This window comes from Pan paniscus, chromosome 5, assembly GCF_029289425.2.
Source record: "Pan paniscus chromosome 5, NHGRI_mPanPan1-v2.0_pri, whole genome shotgun sequence".
In the NCBI taxonomy this organism is placed as follows: domain Eukaryota; kingdom Metazoa; phylum Chordata; class Mammalia; order Primates; family Hominidae; genus Pan; species Pan paniscus.
The window spans coordinates 128,915,651-128,942,788 of record NC_073254.2 but is presented as its reverse complement, the minus strand read 5'-3'; the positions used below and the strand labels follow the sequence as shown (position 1 = coordinate 128,942,788).

At 41.1% G+C, this 27,138-nt stretch overlaps 2 protein-coding genes across 13 annotated transcripts in view; one reads left to right on the top strand and one right to left on the bottom strand.

Moving 5' to 3' along the window:
* Nucleotides 1–27,138, bottom strand: part of ARMC2 (armadillo repeat containing 2) — a 126,314-nt gene that overhangs the window by 40,067 nt on the left and 59,109 nt on the right. For 9 of the 12 annotated variants that reach the window (XM_003805526.6, XM_055114005.2, XM_055114008.2 and 6 more), the window contains 3 exons: nt 22,754–22,856; nt 21,115–21,338; nt 5,439–5,584 (listed from right to left, as the gene is read on the bottom strand). In XM_003805526.6, coding sequence (XP_003805574.3) covers nt 5,439–5,584; nt 21,115–21,338; nt 22,754–22,856 — 473 coding nt within the window. The remainder of the gene's footprint in view (nt 1–5,438; nt 5,585–21,114; nt 21,339–22,753; nt 22,857–27,138) is intronic. The other 3 variants (XM_055114011.2, XM_034962662.3, XM_055114021.2) reach the window with 1 other exon arrangement.
* Nucleotides 25,836–26,300, top strand: LOC103786147 (ATP synthase subunit f, mitochondrial; the record flags this gene model as incomplete). The annotated part of the gene is made up of 1 exon (XM_034962606.4): nt 25,836–26,300. A coding segment is annotated over one exon (324 nt), but the record flags the coding sequence as incomplete, so codon positions are not given.

Below are 27,138 nucleotides of genomic sequence, written 5' to 3'. Positions count from 1 at the left end.
AGCAATCAATCAAGAGGATGAAATAAAGGACATCCAAACAGAAAGGGAGGAAGTCAAACTATCTCTGTTTGCAGAAGGGTACTTATGAAAACCTACAACAAATATTATTTTCAGCTGGTGTAACCATGAAAATATTTCCTTTAGAGTCAGAAGAAAGACAACAGGCCCAACACTCACAGATGATTCTACATCTAGAAAACCCCACAGTCTCAGCCCAAAACCTCCTTCAGCTGAGAAACAACTTCAGCAGTTTCAGGATACAAAATCAATGTACAAAAATCACTAGCATTCCTATACACCAACAACAGCCAAGCAGAGAGCCAAATCAGAAAGGCCATTCCATTCACAATCGCCACAAAAAGAATAAGATACCTGAGAATACAGCTAACCAGGGAGGTGAAAGATCTCTACAATGAGAATTACAAAACACTACTCAAAGAAATCAGAGAAGACACAAACAAATGGGAAAACAGCCCATGCTTATGGATAGGAAGAATTTGTACCATTAAAATGGCCATACTGACCAAAGCAATTTACAGATTCAATCCTATTCCTATCAAACTACCAATGACATTCTTCACAGAACTAGAAAAAAAAAACTATTTTAAAATTTAACATGGAACTGAAAATGAGCTCAAATAGCCAAGGAATCCTATGCAAAAAGAACAAAGCTAAAGGCATCACATTGCCTAATTCAAACTTTACTACAGGGCTATGGTAACCAAAACAGCATGGTACTGGTACAAAAACAGGCACATGGACCAAGGGAACAGAACAGAGAGCCCAGAAATAAGGCTGCATACCTACAACCACATGATCTTCAACAAAGCTGACAAAAACAAGCAATGGAGGCCGGGCGCAGTGGCTCATGCCTGTAATCCCAGCACTTTGGGAGGCCGAGGCGGGCAGATCACGAGGTCAGGAGATCGAGACCATCCTGGCTAAGACAGTGAAAACCCATCTCTACTAAAAATACAAAAAATTAGCCGGGCGTGGTGGTGGGCACCTGTAGTCCCAGCTACTCGGGAGGCTGAGGCAGGAGAATGGTGTGAACCCGGGAGGCGGAGCTTGCAGTGAGCCGAGACCGTGCCACTGCCCTCCAGCCTGGGCGACAGAGCAAGACTCCGTCTCAACAAAAAAAAAAAAAAAAAAAAAAAAAAAAAGCCATGGAGAAAAGACTCACTGTTTAATAAATAATCACGGGGTAACAGGCTAGCCATATGCAGAAGACTGAAGCTGGACCCCTTCCTTTCACTATATACAAAAATCAACTCAAGATGGATGATGGATTAAAGACTAAATGTAAAACCCAAAACTATGAAGACCCTGGAAGGTAACCTAGGCAATACTATCCTGGACATAGGAACGGGCAAAGATTTCATGACAAAGACACTAAAAGCAAATGCAACAAAAGCAAAAATTGACAAATGGGATCTAATTAAATTTAAGAGCTCTACACAGCAAAAGAAACTATCAACAGAGTAAACAGACAACCTATAGAATTGGAGAAAATATTTGCAAACTATGCATCTGTCAAAGGTTTAATATCCAGGACATATAAGGAACTTAAACAAATTTACAAGAGAAAAACAACCCCACCAAAAAGTGGGCAAAGGGCCAGGTGCGGTGGCTCACGCCTATAATCCCAGCACTTTGGGAAGCCGAGGCGGGCGGATCACCTGAGGTCGGGAGTTCAAGACCAGCCTGACCAACATGGAGAAACCCCGTCTCTACTAAAAATACAAAGAATTAGCTGGGTGTGGTGGTGCATGCCTGTAATCCCAGCTACTTGGGAGGCTGAGGCAGGATAATTGCTTGAACCTGGGAGGCAGAGGTTATGGTGAGCCGAGATCATGCCATTGCACTCCAGCCTTGGCAACAAGAACAAAACTCCATCTCAAAAAAAAAAAAAGTGGGCAAAGAACATGAACAAACACTTTTCAAAAGAAGACACACATGTGGCCAATAAGCATATGGAAAAAAAGCTCAGTATCATAGAGAAATACAAATACATTAGAGAAATACAAATCAAAACCACAATGAGATACCATCTCACACCAGTCAGAATGGCTATTATTAAAAAGTCAAAAAATAACAGATGCTGGCAAGGTTGCAGAAAAAAGAGAACACTCATACACTGTTGGTAGGAGTATAAATTAGTTCAATCATTGTGTAAAGCAGTATAGTGATTCCACAATGAGCTAAAAGCAGAACTACCATTTAACCCAGCAATCCTATTACTGGGTATATACCCAGAGGAAAATAAATCATTCTACAATAAAGATACATGCACACTAATGTTCATTGCAGCACTACTCACAATAGCAAAGACATGGAATCAACCTAAGTGCCCATCATTGACAGATTGGATAAAGAAAATGTGGTACCTACACACCATGGAATACTATGCAGCTATAAAAAAGAATGAGATCAAGTCTTATGCGTGAACATGGATGGACCTGGAGGCCATTAGCTCAGCAAACCAGTGCAGGAAAAGAAAACCAAATACCACATGTTCTCACTTATAAGTGGGAGCTAAATGATGAGAACTTATAAACACAAAGAAGAAAACAACAGATGTTGGGGTCTACTTGAGGGTGGAGGGTGGGAGGAGGGAGGGGAGCAGAAAAGATAACTCTTTTGACTATTGGATACTGGGCTTAATTCCTGGGTGATTAAATAATCTGTACAACAAACTCCCGTGATATGAGTTTACCTATGTAACAAACCTGCACATGTACCTCTGAACCTAAAATAAAAGTTAAAAAAAAAAAAAGGGGGGTGGGGCCGGGTGCGGTGGCTCACGCCTGTAATCCCAGCACTTTGGGAGGCCAAGGCAGGCGGATCACGAGGTCAGGATATCGAGACCATCCTGGCTAACACAGTGAAACCCCGTCTCTACTAAAAATACAAAAAATTAGCTGGGCGTGGTGTGGGCGCCTGTAGTCCCAGCTACTTGGGAGGCTGAGGCAGGAGAATGGCATGAACCTGGGAGGCGAAGCTTGCGTGAGCCGAGATCACCCCACTGCACTCCAGCCTGGGCGACAGAGTAAGACTCCATCTCAAAAAAAAAAAAAAAAAAAGATTCAGGGCAAGCATTTGACAAAACTTAATACCCACTAATGAGAAAAAAAATCATTAATCTTCTAAAGGGTAGTTAGGAAAACCTACAACAAATATTATTTTCAACTAGTGAAACCATGAAAATATTTCCTTTAAAGTCAGAAGAAAGACAACAGGCTCAACACTCACAATTTTGTATTGAACTCCTAAACAATGCAATAAAGAAGAGATGAGGACAGGGGAAAGAATTACAATAATTGAAAAAAAAAATTATATGCAGATAATATGCATAGAAAATTCAAGAGCATCTATAGACAAACTTCTAGTCCTAATGTTCATCAAGATTCTTGGATATCCTTCCTGTAGGAGACAGCTAAAATACATAAATAAATAAGTAAATATTTTTAAAGAGCTAACAATGCAAGATTAATAAGTTCATAAGGAAGGGAAAAGAACAAGAAGAGTTTGGATTCTTTTTTTTTTTTTAGATAGGGTCTTGCTCTGTTGCCCAGGCTGGAGTGCAAGTGGCACTATCTTGGCTTACTGCAACCTCCACCTTCCAGACTCAAGCAATCTTTCCACCTCAGCCTCTCAAGTAGCTGGGACTACAGTCACATACCACCATGCCTGGCTAATTTTTTGGCAGGGGTTGGGGGTGGGGGGCAGCACTAGAGATGGGATTTCGCCATGTTGCCCAGGCTGATCTCAGATTCTTGGGCTTAAGTGATCCACCCACCTTGGCCTCCCAAAGTTCTGGGATTACAGGTGTGAGCCACTGTGCCTGACCAAGAGTTTGGATCTTAAAGGAGAAAAAAAGGGAGAGATTTGAAGGCCAGGCAGGGTGGCTCACACCTCTAATCGCAGCACTTTGGGAAGCTGAGGCAGGAGGATCACTTGAGCCCAAGAGTTTGAGACCAGCCGGGGCAATATAGCAAGACTTCGTTTCCACAAATAATAATGATAAAATTAGCTGAGCATGTTGGCGTGCACCTGTGGTCCCAGCTGCTAGGGAGGCTGAGGTGGGAGGATCGTTTAAGCCTGGGCAGTCGAGGCTGTAGTAAGCCATGTTTGTGCCCACTGCACTCCAGCCTGGGTGACAGAGCGAGACCCCATCTCAACAACAAAAAGTGAAGGATTCATCTTATAGCAAAACTCAAATTAAATCTGTAATAGTAAGTACAGTGTGGTACAGGTCTGAAGATAAACCAAACAGAATGCCCAGAAACAAACCTGAAATTATATGGAATCTTCTGTCTGATTGACAAAATCAGTGAGAAAGGACGGCATAGTCAGTAAAAGGTGCTGGAACAATCAACTATCCACATGGGAAAAATATGAAGTTGGACCCCTACATGACACTATAAACAAAAATAAATTCCTTATGATTCTACAATGCATTAGATAGGTAGTAATTAGGTATCCAGAACAAAGCTCAGGGAAGTGCAGTATAAAAAGATCAGATCTGGAGGGAAGGAGGGGGCTGGGGCTGAAGAACCACCTGTTGGGTACTATGCTTACTGCCTGGGTAACATGATTGTCGAGACCCCAAGCCTCCACGTCATACAATTTACCCACATAACAAACCTGTGTACCATTTAATCTATAATACAAGTTGACATTCATTTAAAAAAAAATCAGATTTGGACTCACATCCTCATACAGGGGTCCTGGGGTCAAGTACCAATTCAGTCTTCAGGAAATTTTGCATTTCTTTACAACTACAACATTATAGTTCAAGAAAAGCCCCAGGCTCCCGAGAAGAATCGTTATGTAAAAATACTGACAAAGAGCAGCGCGGGAAGAAACAGAAATGCATAATTCAAAGACAGTTCTGAAATTTAACAACATCTTGCTTGGAGGCAACCTGGATTCAAATGATCATTATTTCTGGAAGAAATAAAGTAAGTGTAGACTTGACTAGTGAAAGCTTGAGCCAAAGTTCAAATAGCTGAAATAGAATAACCTTCTATTACAAAGTCACATCAGACTTTCTAAGCATTGATCCCCTTTTTTGAGTTAAAACTCTTGTTTATTTCCTAGCAAACTGGAAGGTTTGCTGTGTTTTGTATACAGTTTTTTATCTCAAATAAGCTGAGAGGAAGATTAAACACACACACGTAGCTCACAACTCACCAAATAACTAAAATGACTTAACAACCAATGAGTTTAGAATCACGATAGAATCATATAGACAATGGGGTCATTTGTTTGAATTGTTCATTTTTAACTTGGGCCATTAGATTTACCCTTTCTGGTAGGCGAAGTAAAAAGAAGGAAAAGGATTCCTTGCCAGTCACACAAGCAAATATTAAAGATAACTCCAAATCTAAGCATTAGCATTTTTGTAAGGGTACTTCACATCTTAGTCTACCTACCTGAATATTCTGGCAATATTGGTACAGACGTCCTTGTCACCCTTGTACTGTTCCATTGCCGTGCAGAGCTGGGGAAGGGCACTGATGTTTAGGAACTTACTTCTTACTAATGATGAATCAACCAAGTTTCTCAATGTAGCAGTCACCTAGGATAAAAGCATGCTTGTGCCATTTTTTTAAAACTGAAAAAATATAACCACACGAAACAGCACAGTACAATTCATTTCATAAATTTCCTTATATCAGTAGCTAAGCAAAGCTCCCGCTATGCATCTCCCACCAGGGAATGTGAGCCTAGGCACAAGTAGCAACAAATGAAAACAAAGAAAGCCTAATTTGGTTGAAAGGTAAAGAATGAAATATTAATCTTAGTAAGCAATTGGTATACCCCAAACCCAGGGTTAAACAAATCATCATCTAGGTTTGCTAACACTCCTAAGATCTTCAGCTGGCCCTGTGATAACCACATCAGTTCTGCAGATTAGAAACTTCTTGTTCTATGTTTTTCTTTCTTTTTTTTTTTAATTTTATAGGTATTCTTGTCTGATTGTTCTATGCTTTTATAAATAGCATCAGATAATGAATGATGTGGCCAAGGAATATTTAAGATCTTTAGTCTCATTCTCTCCCAAGAGACAAGTATTAAGATCTCACAAATTTGTCTTATTTTATTAAAAAAAAAATTCAGGAAAGCTATCTACTTTACCTTCGTCAAAGAGTCAAGAAGAGAAGAGTTTAGTAAATCATAAAACTATTGTTGTTATCTAATACTTTTAATATGCAGTGTGCTCCTTCCTTGTGGGACACTACAGGAAAGCTACTGGTTAAGAGCCAGTTCAGCCTCACCACCCATCAGCCTGGGTTAGTTATTTAACCTCCCAGAGCTCATTTTTCTCATTCAATAAAGTAGAGGTGATGTTACTTCCCTAGTAGTTGTGAGGATTCTATGAGATAAGATGTGTGAATGGCATCGCTGCCATCACTTTAGAGTCAAATGACAGGGATTCAAGTCCCACATCTCTTCCTAGTGAAGTGCCCAGGGGCAGCCACTCCTTCCTCCACTTCCCCATTTCCTCATCTGTGAAAAGCGGGTGACAAGCACTGCTCACCTCTCGGGGGATTGTGTATAGCAAATGGAAACATGTAGCACTGTTTTTATTACTTATCTAATACTGTAAAGCATCATGTAAACATAAAGCATCCTTACAGCCATAGTATATAAACTTTTAAAAACAATTTTTAAGATGACATGATTAGTTTTTCCTTATAACAACAGCAACAAAAAGATACATTAAAATATAACTGACTACCCTAAAAACACAGAAAATGTAAAAAAAAAAAAAGCTTCAAATAAATGTGTACATGTCTTTTGCAATCAATTCAATTATACAATGATTCTGTAAATTCTTCCCTGAAAGTTTCAGTATCCCAAACATTGGAGGTGAAACAAACTACTTCAGTATTCCACTTAACTCCATAGATCTAAACAATGTCACAATGTAGTCTTCTTCTAAGCTAAGGAATGGGCTTTTTTTTTTTGGAGACAGAGTCTCCCTTTGTCATCCAGGCTGGAGTTCAGTGACAGGATCTCGGCTCACTGCAACCTCTGCCTCCCCCATTCAAGCAATTGTTGTGCCTCAGCCTCCCAAGTAGCTGGAATTACAGGTGCGTGCCACCATGTCTGGCTAATTTTTGTATTTTTAGTAAAGACAAGGTTTCGCCATGTTGGCCAGGCTGGTCTCAAACTCCTGGCCTCAAGTGATCCAAGCACCTCAGCCTCCCAAAGCGCTGGGATTACAGGGGTGAGCCACTGCGCCCAGCCAGGAATAGATCTTTTGTGAAGACTAATGAACCATTCTAGGAATTCCATTGCTGTCATAAAATGGAAAATTCTCATCATCTGACCCCGTTTCCACCTGTTCTCCTGAGACAGCCCAGGCACCGGAGCACTACTGGTTTACATTAATTCAGAGGATGCCTCAAAACTCTCTTCCATGGAGACGGAAGAGTACAGATGCCTGTGTAACTCCCATGCAGACAGACATCATGGGAAACCATGAAATACCCATTCCAGTCACTGCACACCAACAGTTCCTTTTCCCTGGTCCCCAAGGCATCAAAGATGGGACATCCCAATCCATAGTCATCTTCACGCTCCCCACATCTAACCTCTGGCAAGGGACATTGCCAGCAGAAAGGACCATAGTTTCCTTAGGAGCTTTTATTTTCTTGTTTCAATCTCAATTTTTTCTCCTTCTCAGGCCTTATTCTCACCTCATTAGCAAAAGTTTAGACAGCTCAAGGTTCTTCTGCCCCACATACATAACTTTCATAAATAACCCAAGTCAGGAGAGAAAGCCCACATTTATATGTGACATGTCATTTGATTGAAATTCCTACCCATTTACTGCACGTGATACACACAGTTGAGTAATATACAATACCTCACATATTTCCAAATTTGTCATTTGTGGTGCTGGTAGAAATAACATGCATGAAACATATACCATACATTTGAAAAATACACAGCAATAGCTCAATAGATGACACCATCAACCTAGTTGCTCAAGCAGAGACATCCCAGAATCCTGCCTTTCTGCTTTCTGCTACTCCAAGCCATATTGGCTTTTTGTCCATAGCTCCCAGGATAATATTCAGTTCCCTGACCATGGTCTACAAGGCTCAACAGATCTGTCCCTTCTCAACCTGTCAAGCTTCATCTCATACCATATATGCCCCCATAAACTCTACTTAATGCTAGGTTATTTAATATTATGTTTTACTATCTGTCTACTCCTCCAGACTAGAAGCTTTGTTCATCCTTTTCACCATTGCACATCCAGCTCCAAGTCCAGTGCCTGGTACATGGTGGGCGCTCAATAGGCATTTATTAATGGAATGAATGAAGGGGTGGACATCTACAAAGGAAAGACTGGGATATCAGAACACCATGGGCTAAGCAGACAATACCTCTGAGGTAGACAGATTTTAAGATTTTTTTTTGAAAGCAGAGAAGTAAAAAATAATGGATGAAAGAAAAATGGACTCTGTAGTTACCCAGCTCAGGCTAACTTGTCTATGTTTAAGACCTTTCAGAGGCCGATCAGTCGCTTCCTCTTCCGTGTTAACAAAGCATCCTGTTCCTGCCTCTATAACCCCCATCCATCACAGAATAAAAAATAACGGATGAAAGAAAAATGAACTCTCTGGAAGGGGACCAGCCTCTGTGTATTTGTTCTCTAGCCTATCTCATTTCTGATAGCAGCTCCTTCCCAAGCTCCTAAACTTCCGGGCCCCACCCCTTTCCCCACCTGACTGGTCACACGTTCACCCCTTCTCTCCATCACCAGCGTCACTGGTTCAGTTTAAGCTCACTTCATCTCTTACCCAAACTCTACAGCCCCCTGGATGGGCTCCTTCCACAGTTTGCCCCCATAGCTGCTCACTGCTGCCAGAGGGGGCATCTCAAAGCTCCGCCTTCCCTGCTCAAAGGCCTCCTGCGACTTCCGGCCCAGCCAGTAGCACCCATAGCCTAAAGGCTCCTCAGTCTCTGAAGTGTGGTTTATCCCTCCAAACTCATCTCCTTTGCCTCGGCACCACCCTGGCCATCTTTCAGACTCTGCACCACATGAGGTCCTCAACCCTTCATGACGCCATGCCTTTGAATAGGCGGCTTCCTCCGCCCAGAGTGCCCTCTATTATACTTTGCCACCCCTTCTCCCCCGGGCCGTCTCCTGCTCATTTTTTTCTTTTTTCTTTTTCGAGACAGAGTCTCGATCTCGGCTCACTGCAACCTCCGCCTCCTGGGTTCAAGTGATTCTCCTGCCTCAGCCTCCTGAGTAGCTGGGATTACAGGCAAGCACCACCACACCCTGCTAATTTTTGTATTTTTAGTAGAGTTTGCCATGTTGGCCAGGCTGGTCTTGAACTCCTGACCTCAAGTGATCCGCCCGCCTCGGCCTCCCAAAGTGCTGGGATCACAGACATGATCCACCGCGCCCGGCCTCCTGCTCATTTTTCAAAACCCAGCTCAAGATAACTTCTCTGTGAAGTCCTTTCCGAGGCTGATCAGTCGCTTCCTCTGCTTCCTCTTCCGTGTTACCAAAGCATCCTGTTCCTGCCTCTACAACCCCCAACACAGAAGCATTGTCACTTGTCTTCAGGCATCTTCTCTCCCATGGTGAGCTCCTCTAGGGTACAAACCACTTCTTATTCCTCTTTCTACTCAGAGGACAACAAATGTGCTCATAAAAAGCTCTTAAATGTTCAGCTACTGGAGGGCTGGAAGAGTGAATGAGAAGGGGAAGGAGGAGGGGAAGGAGGAGGGGGAAGAAAGAAAGAAGGGACAGGAGCGACAAAAGAGAGGTTTTTCCCTTTAAGTCACCTCTGGCAAGAAAGTGCGGGAGCTTAGCAGAGGCCTGGGTGAACCAGGGCCTAAAACCCTGAGGGAGAAGGATCAGGAAAAGGCCACCATGCAGATGCAGCTCTGAAGGCCCTATATCTTGAGAGATTTGTCACCAACCTCTGAGAGCCACCAATCTCACTGTGGGGTGATGGTGGGGCCCTGAATGCTCAGACCAGTGGCCTTTTCTGGAAAAAATGCAGAAAAAAAAAAAAAGAGGATGTGGGGAGGAGAGTCTAGCTAAATCATGTGGTCACAGTAAAGGCAAGTTCCAAGTCAACCCATTTAACTGAATTTTGCTCCTACTTTTGAATTCATTATATACAAGTGAAAATTTAAAAAAAAACCAAGAACTCTCAGTTGAACAGAGATAAATCTGTGAAAATTATCAATGAGTTCTGTGCTCTACAGCAGGGTCTTTATTTCCCACCCCCAAGAAAAGCCCACCCACTGGGCCCTCCCCCAAAGCAGGAGTTAACCAAAGCCCAAGCTTTATGCTTGGAGGTGTGCATCCATTTCTTTCTTAACTTTCTATTCTAATTTATATTATGTATAAATGCACAAACTTAAACACACATTTTTCTTTTTTATTGTATATAATCTTTCAAACCACCTCAAATCCCTTACTTAAAAAAAGTCTTGTTTAGTCTCTAAAGGACTTAGTAGAGAAACTCTCAACCTCTTAAGTAGCATTTCACCAAGAAATAGCACACTGAAAAACACAAGTTTTAATTCCTATCTTTTTCCCCATCTCTTAACTTGCAATCCTGTGGGACTTGCAATCCTGAAGGCAGCCCATAGGAAGAAGAAAAAAGAGAAGAAAACGACACTGATAATCCACAAAGAGGACTAATACAAATGTAAGTTTCCTTGCTTATTAGCAATTGTTAGGTGATGTTTAGGACAAAAGGGGACCTAAGGTTTTGGTAAATACCCAGGAAGAAACATTCCATTTTGCTTCTGGTTACCAATCTACTAATGAAAAATGACTGAGCTACACTTGACAACTTTCTGGTGCTCACTTTTCTGAGAAAGCTTCTTTCCATGTTTCCCAAATTACTTGATCATAACAGGTACCACCCTCAGTCAGGGAAAACACCTGGAGACTTGGCAAAGCTACCCAGCTCACATTGAATTATGTAAGCCTCAAAGTTTTGATTGTGTAGTCAGTATTGGGAGACCCATTTTAAAGGGAAAAAATGTACTAAGAAGAAATTAGATCATTTATAAATGCACAACTACATTTTAATACAGTAAAATGAGAACTCAAAAGCTTTAGCTTCTGTTTTTTTCAAGTTGACTATAGGTACTTAATTATCAATTTCAAATTGTGTTTTCAACTATTAATTAATTGAGAAACCTTAGCAAACACAGGAAATATTTGTCTTAAAATATGGGTCTGGGCCCAGTGGCTCAGGTCTGTAATCCCAGCGACTCTCATGGCTGAGGCAGGAGAATCGCCTGAACCCCAGAGGCTGAGGCTGCAGTGAGCCATACCTTTGATCGCACCACTGCACTCCAACCTGAGTGACACAGTGAGACTCTGTCTCAAGAAAAAAAAAAAGGGTGGGGGGGGGGCCCTCCTGACTTGGATCACTGGACTTGAGGACACAACACAGGCCCAGCAGCTGTGGTCTCATTCCTGCGTTCTCTACTGCAGTGGGTGGGTGCGAGGTGGGGCAACCTCCACACACACTGATCATGTCCAGAGTGGACGGCCCTCTCTTTTCCCTCTGTGCCCTTCCTCCATCAGAGTACTCTGTCCTCGAGGAACTCACCAGATTCTGCTCTAGAAGGCAACCTGCCATCAGAGCTGCCCCAGATCAGAGGAGCTTGTGACTCACTGAAGCTCAGAAGTCTATCAGCTCCCAGGTAGGCTAGTGCCCTAGCCTCAGTTTCTTGGTCTATTGCCTCCCTACTCTATTTGGCACTGGTCTCTAAAAGCATTTTGCAATCATCTGGAATATCCACAACTGAAATCCCTCGAGCTTTGTCTCAACTTAACTGCCAACTGCAAAACTGCTGACTTCCCACTGATGATGTAAAAGAGTAAACGCAGCCGCCAGAGACCACAAACAGTGTGAAATGATTTACAACTAAAGCCACTATTTTCCAACCTCAGCTAAGCCATCTCCCTCTATTAATAAAGGCAGATTCATTTCTTTGAACTTGTGCCCAATTGAGGCCACATATATGCCAAAACCAGAGCCTGTGTGGTAACCCAAGAAGTTTCATATTGTCTCATATATGATTTGTACAGTTCTGGCTGAGACAAAAGAAACCAATGACAAGATGCTGCTAGACATGTGAAATCACTGGTAACATGCATGTCTAAGCTTTTCTTGGAATTTATTAAGATATATGCATATGAAGGTAATATTAATTAATAATCCTTGATAACACTCGGTGCCTGGCTACATAGGCCTACTTGGCACATCCCTACCATGGGTGTCCGACTTAGCAGGAAACGCTTCTGTCCTCCTTAAACCCCCAATGTCCTACTTTGAGACTCTATTTAACATTTGGCTCTGTTTATTGTTGTTTCTCCATTTACTGCCTCTATGTCAGTTACTTCACTAAAATGAGTAGGTAGCTGATTCTTCTAGTTGTGGCTATGTATGTATCAATATAGGAGAAATTTTGAATATCATACAAACAATTTAGAATGGCAATGCAGCAAAACAAGAAAAAGGAGTCTGAAAAAGATAGTGCATTAAGAACTACCAAGCAATGAAACCACTATTCACAATTATATGCTAAAGCTAGTGACATTTCCTTACTGCCACAACTAATAGATCTACAGTGAAGAGAGGAGGCTGAGCAGACAGAGCACTAATTGAGAGCAAATGGCTCTCCTCAGACACAGTAGGAGCCTCATTTCCACCCCGATCTGTCTTTTAGCATAACACTCCTGACCATCCACCGCCCTCACTTCCTGATTGGTGAGCTTGGGACAGGAATCAGACACTCCCAGTCCAGCCCCTACCTGGTCCCTTTCTTCCCTTCCTCTTTTAGAAGTGAGCTGCCATCAGAACAAAGGTGTTCTGCTCCTCCAGGGACAGACATGGTCTGTGACTGGGTGGGTAAATCTAATTCTAGGACTCAGGATTAGAAAGCATGCCTGCCTCAGCTATCAGCCACATCCTCCAACCACGGTGATAACTTTATCCCCATCCCCAGCCTCCTTAGCCTCTTATTTCCAAGTAAAAAACCCAAGGCATTACATATTTAGGTTTCTGAGTCTTCTCAGATCTTCAGATCTGCTGTCCCTGGAAAATTGGAGGAGAACATGAGTTGCCTATAGACAGCTCCTTCCTAGGAAAGGGAAGAGAAGGGAAGAGGAAGAACCTGGGCCCCAAATGCCTACTCTCTCATGGCAACTGGGTACGTGAGTGGTTAGTTATGCTGCTGGCAATTCTTTTATAGGAAGGAAGCCCCATAAGTAGAAAATAGCTGTCTCCTTCCCATTAACAAATACATCATTAAAAAAGTGGCGGCACGCGCCTGTAATCCCATCTACTTGGGAGGCTGAGGCAGGAGAACTGCTTGAACCCGGGAGGTGGAGGTTGCAGTGAGCTGAGATCATGCCACTGCACTCTGGCCTGGGCGACAGAGCAAGACTCCATCTCTAAAAACAAAAACAAAAACAAAACGAAACAAAATAAAAAATTAGCCAGCGTAGTGATCAATACCAAAGACTAACCCCTAAAAATGCTTCATCTAATCTCAAAAACAATATGCTAAGCAAAATAAACCAGATATAGTACTCTAGGTAACTATGACATATCCATATCAATTCCTATTGATAATGTACAATAGTTATGTAAGATATCACCACTGGGAGGAGCTGGATGATGGGTACACAGGACATCTCGGTACTATTTTTGCAACATCTTGTGAATTTATACTTAGTTCAAAATAAAAGTTTAAAAAGGTGCCAGACACAAAAGGGTACATGCTGTATATTCCGTTTATATAAAGTTTTAGAACAGGCAGAGCTTATCTATGGTGAAAGAGATCAGAAAAATGGTTCCCTCTGGGAGGAGGGTAGAAGAATGAGGATTAATGAGAAGAGGTGGGAGGAAATTTCTGAGGTGACAGAAACCTTCTGTATCTTGATAAGGGTAGGGGTTACGTGGCTTTCTACTTTTGTCAAACTCATCAAACATATAAGATCTAAGCATTTCATTGGATGTAGATTATACCTTAATTAAAACAAAAAGAAAATTAAAAACCTCATCTACTGCTTGCTATTCAAGCAAAACCTTCAAAATAAATGCTTTAAATTTGGTTTAAATTATCAAATCTCCAAAAAAAAATTATCTGTAAGAACTTAGGAAATACAATCATGGGGCTATTTGCTCCCATTTTATAGGTATGCAGTTTACTTCCTCCAATAATCAGAGCAAAGTTCTACTGGTAGACACTGCTACCTTGGTTCTGATTGCACAGTCTGAAGAGTTAGGCTTCCAATAGGTGGGGTCGCGCAAGATAAAGAATTAACATAATTTCCAGCATAAGTACGCATACTTATAATTATCTAAACACCTAAATACAAATGCATTAATCTCTACATTTAAAAACTATGAAACATAACTCAAGCAAGATTTAAAAGACCCCGGCCAGCCTGGTACAATCCTTCATTACTAATAATAACTTAAGTCACTGCTTGATCAAATCCCCAGACTTCAGTTGAAGGCCTCTCTTAAATTCCCCAAATCTTGAAGCAAAGAATAGCTGGCTCTGAGAATTGGGGTCCATCATGTACCCAGAATCCCATACATTACCCTAACACCCTCCTCCAATTTTAGTTTCTCTTTGGTGCTCTTCTCTACATTGCTTATCAAAGCCCGAACAACAAAAAGATTAAATATTTGAAAGTCATCTTGGACTCTGTCTTCTTAATTTCTTGTGATTACATTTTTATCCCATCAGAAGTAATTGCTCTTTGAAGCTTCAGGTTTGGGTAATTCTGATCTTATTTTATTGAATGGCTTTCTGGTGAGTGCCTACTATGTGCCTTGCCCTGTTATGGGCGCTTTACTAGACGATCTCATTTCATTTCCTAGCTGCCCTTTAAGGCAGGCATAGTCAGCACTTTAGAGACAGGAAAGTGAGGCTCAGAGGGTAAAGTGGGCTCAGTGTCCCAGCTGAGAGGCCAGCTTATGCTGGGGGCTCCAGTGCGGTGCTATCCTCACTGGACCATGCAGGGTGGCGGCACTGGGCCTGCCCCAGGATTGTCCAGGGTTGAATGAACCATCAGGGTTCCCAACGGCAAACATTGAATACAGGATTGAGCCCAGCTCAGCCAAAGTGGGGAGCTCACTCTAGGGCTCAGAAATAAAAAAAACAAAAAAATCAAGTATATCAAAACATCTTTTAATTTAAAAATACAGAGCTAAAGAACTATGTAAGATTGAAAGAGAGCAAGAGAGCACACTGTTGCCCTAGGAGATGGCCCCCTCACACCCCTCGCTTGCCTATTCGCACGGCTCCAAAGTGGTGGGATCCCTCTTCTCCTAAACGCTCTCTGCAGCATTTGCCAAAGCTGACCCATCCTTGCTGAGAAAATCTCTACTCTTGTACATTGCCCTTCATTTCCTAGTCACTTCTTTTTCTCTTCCCATTCCACAAATGAGGCCATTTTCACAGAATCTGTCATCAGTCCCTCTGCTCTTTCTCTACTCTCTCCTTGGGTAATTTCATTGTCTTTCTGCCTTCAACCATCAAATCCATGTAGATGACCCTAAATCTGTATTTTTGATCTTACCTGCTCTTCCAAGCCTCAGCTCATATCTCCTACTTCCTACTCGAGAGGCCTGCTGGCATCTGAAAGTTTTATATTAAAGCTAATTTCGGCCGGGAGCAGTAGCTCATGCCTGTAAACCCAGCACTTTGGGAGGCTGAGGTGGGTGGATCACTTGAGGTCAGGAGTTCGAGACCAGCCTGGCCAACATGGTGAAACCCCGTCTCTACTAGAGACCTACTAAAACAATTTTAGTTTTGTACTAAAAATACAAAATGTAGCTGGGTATGGTGGCACACGCCTGTAATCCCAGCTACTCTGGAGGCAGAGACAGGAGAATCACTTGAACCCGGGAGGCAGAGGTTGCAGTGGGCCGAGATTGCACCACTGCAATCCAGCCTGGGCGACAGAGTGAGACTCTATCTCAAAAAAATATATATTAAAATTTAAAAAATAAAAATAAAGCTAATTAACATAATTTTCTTCCCACAATTTTCTTTCCTCCTCTCACCAAATCCAGTTCCTTTCTGTAACTCTCTAATTTCTATTCATGATACCATCATTTATTATTTTCTGAACTATCCAGGCTCAAATTGTCTGAGTCAGCTCTCTTTGTTCCATACACTTTCCTATTCCCTAAACCCTAAAAACAAAAGGAAGGAACCAAGTGAGGGAAGGAAAGGACTGATGAGGTGGGAGGACCGACCTTCCCGAGAGACTTCCATTTAGAAAAAGGAAGAACATGACAGTGGTATGGTACTGAGCAAGGGGGAGAGGATCTGGATTTGCGGGAGCTGCTAGGGAGGTGTCTGCAGGCTTAGGGGCCAGAGAAGCGGGGGTAGGGGGCTGTGGGGAGGAAAAGCAAACCATGTTACCTGGGGTGCTGCAGAACAGTTCTAACTTCAAAAATAGTATATCTAAAGAAGGCAAATAATACATTTCTCTAAGGATTGAATTCAAAATCAACTGGGTCAGGCTGTAAAGAAAAAACAGATTGGAAGTACAAGTGAATCCAAAAAATAGGCATGCAAGTTCAAGTCAATCTGAGCTTTAATAGTTACATTGTACACCTATAAATTACCTAGCTGTTAATGTAAGTACATTGAGATTTCCTTCAATCACAGCAAAGCAGCTTTGTACATGATGTTCTCAAGACACAGAGGACAAAGGAGACACCGGGAGAATTTGGGCTTAGTTGTGATTGTGACATAGACAGAAGACTCTTCTCTGTTCTCCAGGAAAGGGCACAACAGAGACCAAAACAGACTTTCAGATGGAGGTGACCCCAGGAGTTTCCTTCAGCTCCTGTGTCATGCCTGCCCGACTGTAGCTCTTTAAAGGTCACAGACGAACCCTAACACCTCATGATAATCCATTCTAGAGCAACACTGACAAGTCCCTCTTTCCATCTGTGCCACCTCCTTGGTGGTGCAATTTACTACTGGCATTTAGGGGCCTTGCCTGTTAGTTGGCCTATATTTCTGTTTTTCCAAGTTCCAGGGAGCTCACCCTAAATTCTAGTGTTCTGGAGTTCAGTGAACATGCACAGTTTAACCTGCTTTACTCTTACGACTTTACAGACAAACTCGCATCTCCAGTTTTGCCAGCCTGGGACTATTCACGCTTTGACTTGATGCACAGGTGGCAGCACCCAGTCTCTCTGAGCATCTTGTCCTTCTCAAAATGCTATTACATTTCTGACATGCAGAACTGAATGCAATGTTGGCCATGTGGAAGTACCATAATTTTGCAGAAGAATAAGCATTGGAATACTATTATCTGGATACAGGGATCACCAAAAAGTAGGTGCCTACTGACAGCTCTCCTGTCTTACTCATCACCCAGAACATGCTTGGCACAGAGCAGCCACACCACAAAACTTGTGAAATGAGTGTCTCTTGATTTCAGCCACCAGGTGATAAACACATATCAATACATACAGCCATACGTATACATATATGTAAGAAACAACACAAAGAAGACCTTCCAAAGTTCAACACTGTGTTTTTTTTTCCTCTAAGCAACATTAGTCCGTTTGCTTTGAAGGAGCTTTTCCTTCATACCCATTCCTTTGTCTCCATTCTAATCAGTCTAAAATCTAACTGCAGGAATGCCTCTTAACTGGGGCTGCTGTGTTTGAGATCTTAGCCCTCCAATCTGTCATGTATCACGGATACGTTCTCCTCCCATCACTTTTCAGCTATTTGGTCTTTATCAGCTTAACATTTTGTGCACATTCATCTTTCTGCCGCTCTGATCTCATCTCGTCCCCCCATGCACTCACCTCCAACTGCTCCTTGTTGCCCCAAGTCCACTCTTGGCAGCTGGTATTCAAGACTCGTGGCTGTACCTTGTGAATCTCACCTTCCAAGATTCCCACACAGAATCTCTACTCTAGACAGCCCTACCTCTTCAGCACCTCCCAAACACACCTTATTTATTTCCCACTTGAGTGTTCAACATCCTTTTCCCTTTGTTCTAGTTTCCCAAATCCTGCACAATCTTCAGGGTCCAGCTTTGGAAGATGTTTTCCACTCTTTCAATGAGCCCAACGGAGCTGCTTTTGGAAAACAAGATGACTCTAACGCTGTGCCAGATGTTAAAGCAAGCGAAGTTTTGTAATATGAGGTCCCCAGAAAGTGGGCCAAAGCTCCTGAGGTTCTTGGGGTTGAAAGTCGTAGAAGAAAAGCAGTCACGCCACTAGATGTTGCCTGCTTGTATCTTTTTGGCCCTCATCATGTTCTCTCTGGCTGGCAGACATTATTTTATTCTTACTACAGCCACAAGTAATTTATTTATTCAACTGAAAAAAGCGCTTTTAAAAATGCCTCCTGGCCAGGCACAGTAACTCACACCTATAATCCCAGCACTTTGGGAGGCCGAGGTGGGCAGATCACCTGAGGTCACGAGTTTGAGACAAGCCTGGCCAACATGGTGAAACCCTGTCTCTACTAAAAATACAAAAAAAATTAGCCAGGCGTGGTGGCGGGTGCCTGTAATCCCAGCTACTCAGGAGGCTGAGGCAGGAGAATCGCTTGAACCTGGGAGGTGGAGGTTGCAGTGAGCCGAGGTCACACCATTGCACTCCAACCTGGGTGACAAAAGCAAAACTCGGTCTCAAAAAGAAAAAAAAAAAAAAAAAGCCTGCTGAGCTGGAGTTACCAGGTTCTCAAAGCTGGTGTAAACAGACACTTCTGCTTGTGGCCAGATCTGTCTGGCTGAATTTGCACATGAACCGGCTGGTGAAAAGTCAGTCAGTGTTACACATTCACAAAAGCAGAGGCTTTCATCTGCTCTTGGAGTGAAGTCTTGTTGCTTACATTTTATCATTTGTATGATACAAAACAGCTTTTGTTTTCATTAAATATGAGGAAATGTCCCATTCAGGGGATTCTGCAAATGACAAAGACTAAAACAATGTCTCCTTCCTCCCCAAATCTGTAAACACACAAACAGTGATACAGTTGATAAATATGGCATTTGGTGACCACAGCTGGAGTAAGTTCAGGTGGATGCCATCATGGGCTCCATTTTCTCCTGCTAGACAGGGGTGTGGGTCACCCATGCCAGGCCTTAGGCTGGTTCCAAGAAAGGCTTTGGAGACAATGACAGAGCCCACTGCCATCAGTTGGTGGCAGGTGGTGGTGGGCAGTGAGGAGGAACTTCTACAGCGCCCCCTAGAGGTGGGGGGACACAAATGTCAGGAAAGGAGGGGGGATCCAACCTGGTGAATCAGTTTGCACCTAAGGATGCTGAATCCAGGGGAAAGGGACATAAAAGAGTAACACAGGGAGTAATATACTGTATGTGCACACCAGAGGTCCCCTTTCTTGATGTGATATATTTTTGGTCACAGTAACACTCAACTTTCCTTCATACCAACTGATCATATGTGTGTGGGTGCACACACATACACACACACAGACATACACACACAGTGATATAGTTGATGCAAACAGCAAACCACATTTATATATGTATAAGATGGGGTTGGAAAGAGATTAACTAGACAAGAATCCCATAAGCTGTTACATAAAAATTTAAAACAGAGTGAATATCTCAATATGGGAATGGTTGAGAATTTGAGATATATCCTAATCACAGAATATTATGCAGTCATTAAGAAGAATTAAATAAGTCTTTAGGGTTAACTCAAGGGATTTTTACTACGTATTGTTAAATGAGGAGACAGAAGGGCATAGAATATTCCATTTGTTAAATCCTGTGTGTGTACTAAAAGGTGCTGAACACATCAGTGTGAACAATGTTAGCTAAATGGATAAACCAGAAGGAGAAACAGGGAGGGAAGAGAATGATAGAAAACAAACAAAAGTGACTATTAAAAGTAACGGGTTATTTAAAAAGTGAGAATTCTATTAAATTATGTATATGTATATAAATGACCAACAAAATGCTGGAGGTGTTATCTCAGGGTGAAAAAATTGCAGGTGATTTTTATATTCTTCCTTATACTTTTCAGCATTTTAACAGGAAATATAATTATTCTATAATTAGAAATTACTATTTTCATTGAGGGAAAAAATTAAATGATTCGATAACACTGGGAACATGGAAAATAATGTTTCTGAAGTCTTCCTAGCCAAAACAGGGCATACAGAAAAATTGTGCATCATTGATGACTAAAAGAGGTTTTCACAATCTTCTTCAAAATGGAGACAGACCACAAAGTCCAAAATTAATAATCATCCTAAATATTTTAAGCATCTTGAAGGCAGGGCCTAAATCTAATTTTTAACACAGTTTCCCAATGGCTTAGTGTGCTCTGAGTGCTCAATCAATCCTCATTAATTGACAAACACATTTCGAATCCTATGAATTATTACATCAAAGATGCTATTATTTGATATATGAATGCTATTAAAAAGTAAAATCTCACCTAAAAAAGAGTATCCAAGCCAGAGCAGCTCCAGTGAAAATAATTTAACTATGAAATTTAATCTGCTACAACGGAAGTAATAAAACCCTAACATATAACAAAATTGGTCTGCCTGCTCTGTTTATATTCCATGCGTCCAGTTTTGTTCCCTGCATTCCTACAGTCTCGGGGCTGCCTGATATCTACATACCCACCTCAGTGACTGTCCACTCAATCCCGTTACCTTCTGTTTCTTACAAGAGTAATGACATTAGCTACCAATCATCATAAATCATCTCCAGGCCAGGCCCATCTTCAACACTCTAAGCAGCTTGTTAAAATTTTGACTCTAACATGCAATTGTTTTGCAGAGAGGTACAACTTTTTCCTTCTTCCAGGCCTGCTTTCTCTGCAGGGCAGTGAAAGCGCATGCTGCGTGGAGAGCTGCTCTTGTAATAGCCATGGAATAGCCTGTCCAGGACAACAGGCACCAGGCCCTCATGGGGTGGAGGTGGGCTATGGCTGCTGCCCTTGGAGGCCAGGCACCCGCACCTGGCTGTAGGGGCCTCTTGCATGCCATTCTTTTAAAACTGGCATTAGGCAATGTGAAAACTAATTTTACACATCTAACGTTTTCAAGTAAAATACTTACCTGGACTAGCAAGTGGCCCGAATTAGGCAAAAATGTACCACATTTCTTGGTGTTCTCATTTATTTGCTTTATCAAATTTATTAGTATTTCCACAGCACCTTTGCTGATCATTTCATTAAGAAATCCCGGATTTCCAGAAATGAACTTTATAGACCCCATACAGTATAAAAAAGCTTCCATGTTAGTTTGCAGGTCTTCACTTCTTAGTACCTCCAATAATGATTCTGTCAAAAAGATTAATTATTATAAATGTCTGAGTATAACAGCTGGAGAGAAATATATTAAAGCACTTGTGTGTGAACATAAAATACACTTCGTAAAATATATTTATCAAAATCTACATTCAAGTGCTTGTTAAGAGTTATATAGTATAAGAGAAAAGCTTACTTTTAGCTAAGATAAATCTCTGTAATAGTAATTTCAGCAGAAGGATGGGATTGTTAATAAATAAATGAGAAAGTATTCTTTTAATTAATGTCATTCCTTGCCTCTTACTAATTATTTATTGACCTTTATTTTTTGTTACAAAAATTTTGAGTCATAGAATACTAATAATTTAACACATCTAAGAGTTAAACTTCAACAAGCCTTTAAGAATATATTTGTAGCTGTATTCTTAGTGGGAAATCCATGAAGGGGCTTAAAAAAAAATCTCAGTCACCCTAGAAAGATAACTTGAATATAACGCCTATCCTTTTCCCAAGACAACTTAAGAACATTTATTCAAATAACATACCACATGTACCCTAAAACTTAAAGTATAATAAAAAAAAAAAAAAAGAAATAAAAATAAAAAAAAAATAAAACAAATAACATACCACTACTTGGTTTTACGAGTAATCCAGGCAAATCCACTAACGTTAATAATGCGTATCTCACATTTAATTATATTAAAGTCAATGTAATAATTTGACATAATTTGTTTTCAGTTGACAATTCTTAATTAGTTGATTCAACATTAGACATTTCTTTCAGTACTGGTTTTGTCCCTATCTGCCAGGGGCAAAGAAAGATGAAAAGATCATTTATCCTATGTTGCAAAAAGAGAACTCAAAGTATTTTCCATGTTGCTGCATGGAAAATACTTTGTATTTTCTTTTCTTGTATCAGCAATATTAATTAATAAAAAGATTTCCATTTAGGTAACTAGGTATCTTAATTATTTAGAAGTACAACAAAAATTAGGCATTAGCTAGATAAGGTGTAATAAAACTTCCTTACCTACAAATTTGAAACATGTTGATGTCAGGTTTCTATAACAGTTATAGATGTCTTTCAACTTTTAGTCATTCCTAGTATATTAAAAGACTAAAATTTTCAACTATGTCAAATACTATTAAATGCATTTTTCTATATATTAAATGCAAGTCCAGGAAATGAATTCTTAAATGGGGAACACTTTGTAAAGTCACATAATGTTACTACAGGTGTTGAAGGAAAAGAGCAAACTACCACAGGATGCATTCAACTGAATGTGGAAAACAGAGAAGGATGAAGTAAAAATGAGCATCACATAACTTCTGCATGTTTCTAGAAAACAAAATATTCTTGCTATCATTGATTATACATTTTCTCTCCAGACTTCTAATTTTTACTCAAGTACAGCATTTGCTCAATAGTAGCACTGAATGACACTCACCCAGAATGCTGTCATTTTGAATCAAAGAATCATTCTTCTCATTCCTGCTAATTTTAAATATAAGTTTGCAGACATTAAGAAGATTCTTTCTACTCACTTTAAGCTGCAGAGAAAGAAACACATCTCTATTGCAGAAGGAAATAAAGACATGCTGTATTAAAAAAAATAAACCACAAACATCTATTTTTGAAGTACAGCAACAGTATTTTTAAACATGAAGAAAAGTTCTAAAGAAATCAACTTTGAAAAATTTAGACCACATATTTGCCAATTGTGGTATCTACTTAACTCAATTAGAGTAAACACAATATAAATTATCTTTAGAATAAACATTTTAATGACAGATCTTAGCGATTGTGAATACTGTGGAATAAACATAGGAGTGCAGATATATCTTCGATACACTGATTTCCTTTCTTCTGAGTATATACCTGGCAGTGGGGTTGCCAGATCATATGGTAGCTCTCTTTTTAGTTTTTTGAGGAACCTCCAATCTGTTCTCCATATTTCTTACTTCATAAAGTCTCTCTCTCTCTTTTCTTTTTTACAGAGACAGGGTCTTGCTCTTTCGCCCAGGCTGGAGTGCAGTGATGCTGCCATCACAGCTCACTGCAGCCTTGACCACGTGCGCTCAATCAACTCTCTTGCCTCAGCCGCCAGAGCAGCTGGGACTATAGGCTTGTGCCACTGTGCCTGGCTAATTTTTTCAACATTTTTTTTGTAGAGATGTTGCCCAGGCTGGTCTCGAACTAGCAGGCTCAAACAATCCTCCCACCTCAGCCTCCCAGTGTTGAGATTACAAGTGTGAGCCACCACGCCCAGCCAAGTCTCATATTTATATATGTGATTATTAGTTACTTTTAAAGGAGTATATGAGGAAGAAAGGGGTGCAGTACACTGTTAATAAATTTGATTAGAGTAATTGCATTAAAACACAAAAGTAGAGGAAGATGAATACCAAAATTTCACATTAATTTAGAAAAGAACACATAGTAGAGATGAAGGAAAGAAAAGAAAGGGGGAAAGTTTTGGTCTTTTTTATCATTTGTATAAAAGAAAATTTAAAAGTAATACTGCTTAATTTGATAATATACATATATTTCTTTTTAAGGTCTATTTCTGGAATGCTTTGAGATAATCACAAGTAACATCCAAAGTTGAAAATTACCTTCTAGGCTGGGCGCAGTAGCTCACGTCTATAATCCCAGCACTTTGGGAGGCTGAGGCTGGTGGATCATGAGGTCAGGAGTTCGAGACCAGCCTGACCAACGTGGTGAAACCCAATCTCTACTAAAAATACAAAAATTAGCTGGGTGTGGTGGCACGCGCCTGTAATCCCAGCTACTCAGGAGGCTGAGGTAGGAGAATCACTTGAACCCGGGAGGCGGAGGTTGCAGTGAGCCGAGATTGCACCACTGCACTCCAGCTTGGGTGACAGAGTGAGACTCCGTGTCAAAAAAGAAAAAAAGAAAAGAAAAGAAAATTATCTTCTAAATCATACAAAAATATCTAAGTAAATTAAACATGGGGTGACAAGGAAATATAGTGTTTTTATTTTTTAAAAAAAGCAAAGTATAGGATTACTGACTGAATCAAATGGTCTAAGTTAGCTGTGTATTTATCTAAAGTAGTAAAAAAGAAAAATAAAAAACATCCTAAGTATCTAATATTAGGGAATAGTTTATTAAATTGTGGGACATCAATACTATTCATATTAAGCAGTCACAAAAAAGCATAACTGTGAACATTATGTCTAAAAAGGGAAACATTTATAACCTACTGTTAGATGGAAATAATATGTGCCCTCATTACAAAGGTGTAAAAATGTATTTGTAGGAATAAGGTCATCTGAACAAAAAATTATTTCTGTTTGAAAAGGATGGCATATAGGTGATTAGTTTATTATTAAAAACTATCTTTAAAGTTATTTAATTAATTTATTTTTTGAGATGGAGTTTCACTCTTCTTCCCCAGCTTAGTGTGCAAGGGCGTGATCTCGGCTCATTGCAATCTCTGCTTCCTGGGCTCAAGTGATTCTCCTGCCCCAGCCTCCCAAGTAGCTGGGATTACAGGCACGTGCCACCATGACTGGCTAATTTTTGTATTTTTAGTAGAGACGGGGTTTCACCATGTTGGCCAGGCTGGTCTCGAACTCCTGACCTCAAGTGATCCACCCACCTTGGCCTCCCAAAGTGCTAGGACTACAGGTGTGAGCCACCATGCCCGGCTACGACATTTCTCTCTCTCTCTCTTTTCTTTTTTTTCAGAGACAGGGTCTTGCTCTTTCACCCAGGCTGGAGTGCAGTGATGCCGCCATTACAGCTCACTGCAGCCTTAACCTCGTGGGCTCAATCAACTCTCTTGCCTCAGCTGCCAGAGCAGCTGGGACTATAGGCATGTGCCACCATGCCTGGCTAATTTTTTCAACATTTTGTAGAGATGTTGCCCAGGCTGGTCTTGAACTAGCAGGCTCAAACAATCCTCCCACCTCAGCCTCCCACATTTTATTAATGAGTTTTCAGTTACTTTAAAAAAAAAATAGAATCTGTCAGGCATATTTGTTAAGTATTTGTTCTGTGTTTGATCCACAAGTATTTACTGGACACCTGATGTGTACCAGGCGCTATGCTGCTCACTGCAGAAGACACCAAAACGGCCACGGTCAGCCCCCAGCTGGAGGGGCTGGGGAGGGGAGCACTGCCTGTGGGGCAGCTTCTGCATACCCTCCTGCACTAGGCCACTTACAAAAGTTATTCCGGAAATTTGGTGTTGTCGTTCACACTTTGCACTTGAGGAGTGCGTGCCTCAGATAGGTCACAGAACCATCTCGGCATCACCTGGGCATGTATTAGGAATGCAGAATCTCAGGCCCCCCCAGCACTATCGACTCAGAATCTGCATTTTACAAGATCCCCAGGGGATGCATGTGCACAGTGAAGTCTGGGAAACACTGTTGTGGAAGCTTCAGAAACTGTAACACATGGCAGAATGGAGATTCCTTCTGTTCCCAGGAGGAAAATAGGAAATGGGAACCTTAATAAATGTTTAATGATTAGGTATTTAAAATAATATTGTTTAAAACCCCCAGAAAATAAGCGGGCTTAAGAAAACAGAAGAACACAGTGGACACCAGGACTCTAAGATAGCGTCAGTTGTACCAGTGAAGGACAAGAAACTTCTGGAGGTCAAACTGGGGGAGCTGCCAAGCTGGATCTTGATGGGGGACTTCAGCCCTAGTGGCATTTTTGGAGCGTTTCAAAGAGGTTACTACCGGTACTACAAGTACATCAATGTGAAGAAGGGGAGCATCTCGGGGGTTACCATGGTGCTGGCATGCTACGTGCTCTTCAGCTACTCCTTTTCCTACAAGCATCTCAAGCACGAGTGGCTCCGCAAATACCACTGAAGAGGACACGGTCTGCACCCCCCCACCCCACGACCTTGGCCCGAGCCCCTCTGTGAGGAACACAATCTCGATCGTTGCTGAATCCTTTCATATCCTAATGGCAATTAACCTCCAAATAAAAGATGACTGGTTAAAAAAAAAAAAGAAAGAAAGAAAACAGAAGAACATTTCTATATTGATGGAAATATATATTATTCCTAATATCTGGAAATATATTTGAATTGGTTGACTACCTTCTACTAGATTGTGAGTCCTTGAGGTCAAAACCACAATTTATTACTCTTTCTATATGTAGTATGTAGGATGTGTTCCATACTTAATAAAACTTCATGAAAAAAATGAATACAACTCACTTTCCTTTTCCCCAACAAATCTTACATTTTTAGTAAAAAGTGGCAAAGGAAAACAAAACAAAACCTTGTATCAGAGTTTTCATTAAAACAATAAGAAGAAAAAACAAAAAAGAAAACAAAGAAAAGAAAAAAGACAACCACAATTTCCAGGCCTGCTATAATGTCAATTTACAGTCAGTGCAAATTTGTACTGCTTCTCCATTGTTAACCGTAAAATTATGACTTTAAGACATAAAAAGATAATAAAATCTTACATTTATGCAAGGGATGTAGACGATCTTATTTTAAAAATTCCCTGTTACTCTCCCTTTCCTTTGCTCTGCTTTATTTTTCTCCCTTAGCTCTCATTATCTCCTTTGGTACCTGCTGTGTTTGCTGTCTGTCTGCCCTGCTACTGTGGCAACCCCAGAGGCAGGAGCTAGTTTATTCACTTGTATTCCCAGTGTCAAGAAGAGTCTCTGGCCAGGTGCAGTGGCTCACATCTGTAATCCCAGCACTTTGGGAGGCCAAAGTGGGAGAATTGCTCAAGGCTAGGAGTCTGAGACCAGCCTGGGCATCATAGCGAGACCCCAATTCTATAAAACATTTTTTAAAAATTAGCCAGGTGTGGTGGTGCATGCCTGTGG